Source organism: Colobus angolensis, unplaced genomic scaffold, assembly GCF_000951035.1.
Source record: "Colobus angolensis palliatus isolate OR3802 unplaced genomic scaffold, Cang.pa_1.0 Scaffold60, whole genome shotgun sequence".
Classification (NCBI taxonomy): Eukaryota; Metazoa; Chordata; class Mammalia; order Primates; family Cercopithecidae; genus Colobus; species Colobus angolensis.
The window spans coordinates 82305-84435 of NW_012119599.1; the positions used below are offsets into that span (position 1 = coordinate 82305).

Consider the following 2131-nt stretch of genomic DNA (forward strand, 5'->3'; position numbering starts at 1 on the left):
CGTGGCGGCGGTGGGGGGGGCTGTGACAGCGGAGGGGGGCGTCTGGGACCGCCGTGGGAGCGCGCGTGTGCGGGGTTGTGGATCTGCAGGTGTCTCGCCTGGGTGTGTGCGCGTGTCTGGCTCTGAGTTTGTGCTGGGTTCTGCAGCGAGTGGTGCTGTCGATCCGGAGGAATGTTGGGGTTTCTGACCCGTCGGGGTGTCTGCGTGAGTCCCCGCGCCTGTTTGTGTGGGGTTCTGTGGGTGCCCTGCCTGTGGGGTGGGTGGACCTGCGTGTGTTCTCGGTGAGAGTTGTCTGTGTGTGCTGTTTTGGGGTGATACTGGGGGTCTGTTGCCTGCGTGTGCTGGGGCGTGGAGGTTCTAGTGTGTGTGTGTGTGTTGCTGGAGTGAGCTGTTTGTGTGTTTATGTGTGTGTCTTGCCCGAGCGTGCGGTGTGTGTGCTTGTGTCTTGCCTGTGTGTTTCTGTCTTGGCTGAGGCCATCTCTCTGTATCTCCGGGGCATGTAGGTCTTTGCCCAGCGTTTGTGATGATGCTGCACCTGCTAAATGCAAATGTCTTGTTTTCTGTCCAGGTGCCTGTGTGAGTTCTCAGGTGTGTGTGTGTGTGTGTGTTTGTGTGGTGGGGGGTTGTTTCAGTCTGGGTTTGGCTTGTGTGTCTGGCATCAGCGTCTGGGATTTGAGGGCCCAGGATCTGTGGGGTCTATACAGTGTAGATGGTGGGTGTTGCTCGCAGCCTCTGGATGGGGTTGTGTCTGAGCCTCTGTGTGTGTGTGTGTAGTGTATGCGTGTGTGTGTTGGGTCTGAGGGGCTTGTCACTGTGATCGGCTGGCTCATGTGTGTCATGTGGGCTGCGTGTGTGTAGTGTTTATGTCAGTCACGTGAGACCAGTGTTTTCTGTGGGTGCGCTAGGTGTGTGTGCTGCTGGGCTGTGTGGGATTAGAGTTAGCTGTAGGGTGTGTGTGTGTGTGTGTTGCTGACAGTTGGTGATGGTGTTTGAGGGCTGCATGAGGACGGTGGGTTGGTGTCTGCTGGTCGTAGCCTGTGTGTCTGGTGCTGTGTTGCGGTCTGATGGCATGCGTCTGTGTGTGCCTGATTTACGTGTGTCCTGAGAGTTGGTGACATGTGGGTGTGTTTTGGGGGTGTTGATGTATGTATGTCCGTGGGTGTCTGTTTTGTGTTGATATGTGAGTCCAGAGGTGTGCCGGTCTTACCTCTGGAGTGAATGTCTGTGTGTGTGTGTGTGTGTGGAGAGGGGCATGTTTGGGAACTGAGGCAGTGCCTAGCTTATGTGTGTGTGTGTTTGCAGTGGCTGCACTGTGTTTGCATGTGCCCCTGGGCATATCAACAGTGGGTCAGTGTGTGAGACTTTGACAGTTTGGATGTGTGTGTGGGGATGGGTTGTGCCAGCCGGTGTGCGCAGTATGTCGAGTGCTTGTGATGATCTGTCTGGATGCTCCTGCTTTGGTCAGGGTGTATGTGTGTGTGTGTGTGTTGTGTGTACTGAGTAGTGATGTCTGAGACTGGGGCCATCTCAGTGTTTGTGTGCAAGTGGGAGGTGGGGTGGGTGGTCAGGCTGGCCAGTCCCGTGTGAGTCCTTGTGTGTGTGCTGTGGGGGCCTCCCTGTGCCTCGCTGCCCTCCCTGTGTGCCCCGCTGCCCTCCCTGTGTGCCCGTCGCTGTGTTGGGAAAGTTGTCCCCACCAGCCCATGCTGCGAGTCCCCAGTGGAGTGAGTTTGTGTTGTGGGACTGTCACAGCCCTCATACACACACCTGCTAGACCCCTCCATCCGTCCTGTGTGAGCCCTGTCTTTGCTGTGAGAGCCATCCTGTGCTCCCTGTCCCTCCTGTGTGCCGATCACCTTATGCACCGGGAGGCTCTCCACACCAGCCAGGACCCGGTGGTGTCATCCCCTGGTCGGGCGTGTCCCTGTGGGGCCATCACCCCCTCCGCATGCACACACACCTCCACTCTTCTCCATCTGGGTCCTGACCCCGGGTAGACTGGAGGTACAGTGGGTCCTGGTACTTCCTTGCTGACCTGCTCCTCCTCCCGTGTCCCGCAGGCCCCAGGGAGCGCCATGGCCCGCGCACGCCAGGAGGGCAGCTCCCCGGAGCCCGTAGAGGGCCTGGCCCGCGA

At 58.5% G+C, this 2131-nt stretch overlaps 1 protein-coding gene across 1 annotated transcript in view; it reads left to right on the plus strand.

Moving 5' to 3' along the window:
- BBC3 (BCL2 binding component 3) overlaps positions 1-2131 on the plus strand; it is a 13027-nt gene that overhangs the window by 2434 nt on the left and 8462 nt on the right. The window contains exon 2 of the mRNA XM_011963138.1: positions 2058-2127. Coding sequence (XP_011818528.1) covers positions 2073-2127 — 55 coding nt within the window. The 5' untranslated portion in view covers positions 2058-2072. The remainder of the gene's footprint in view (positions 1-2057; positions 2128-2131) is intronic.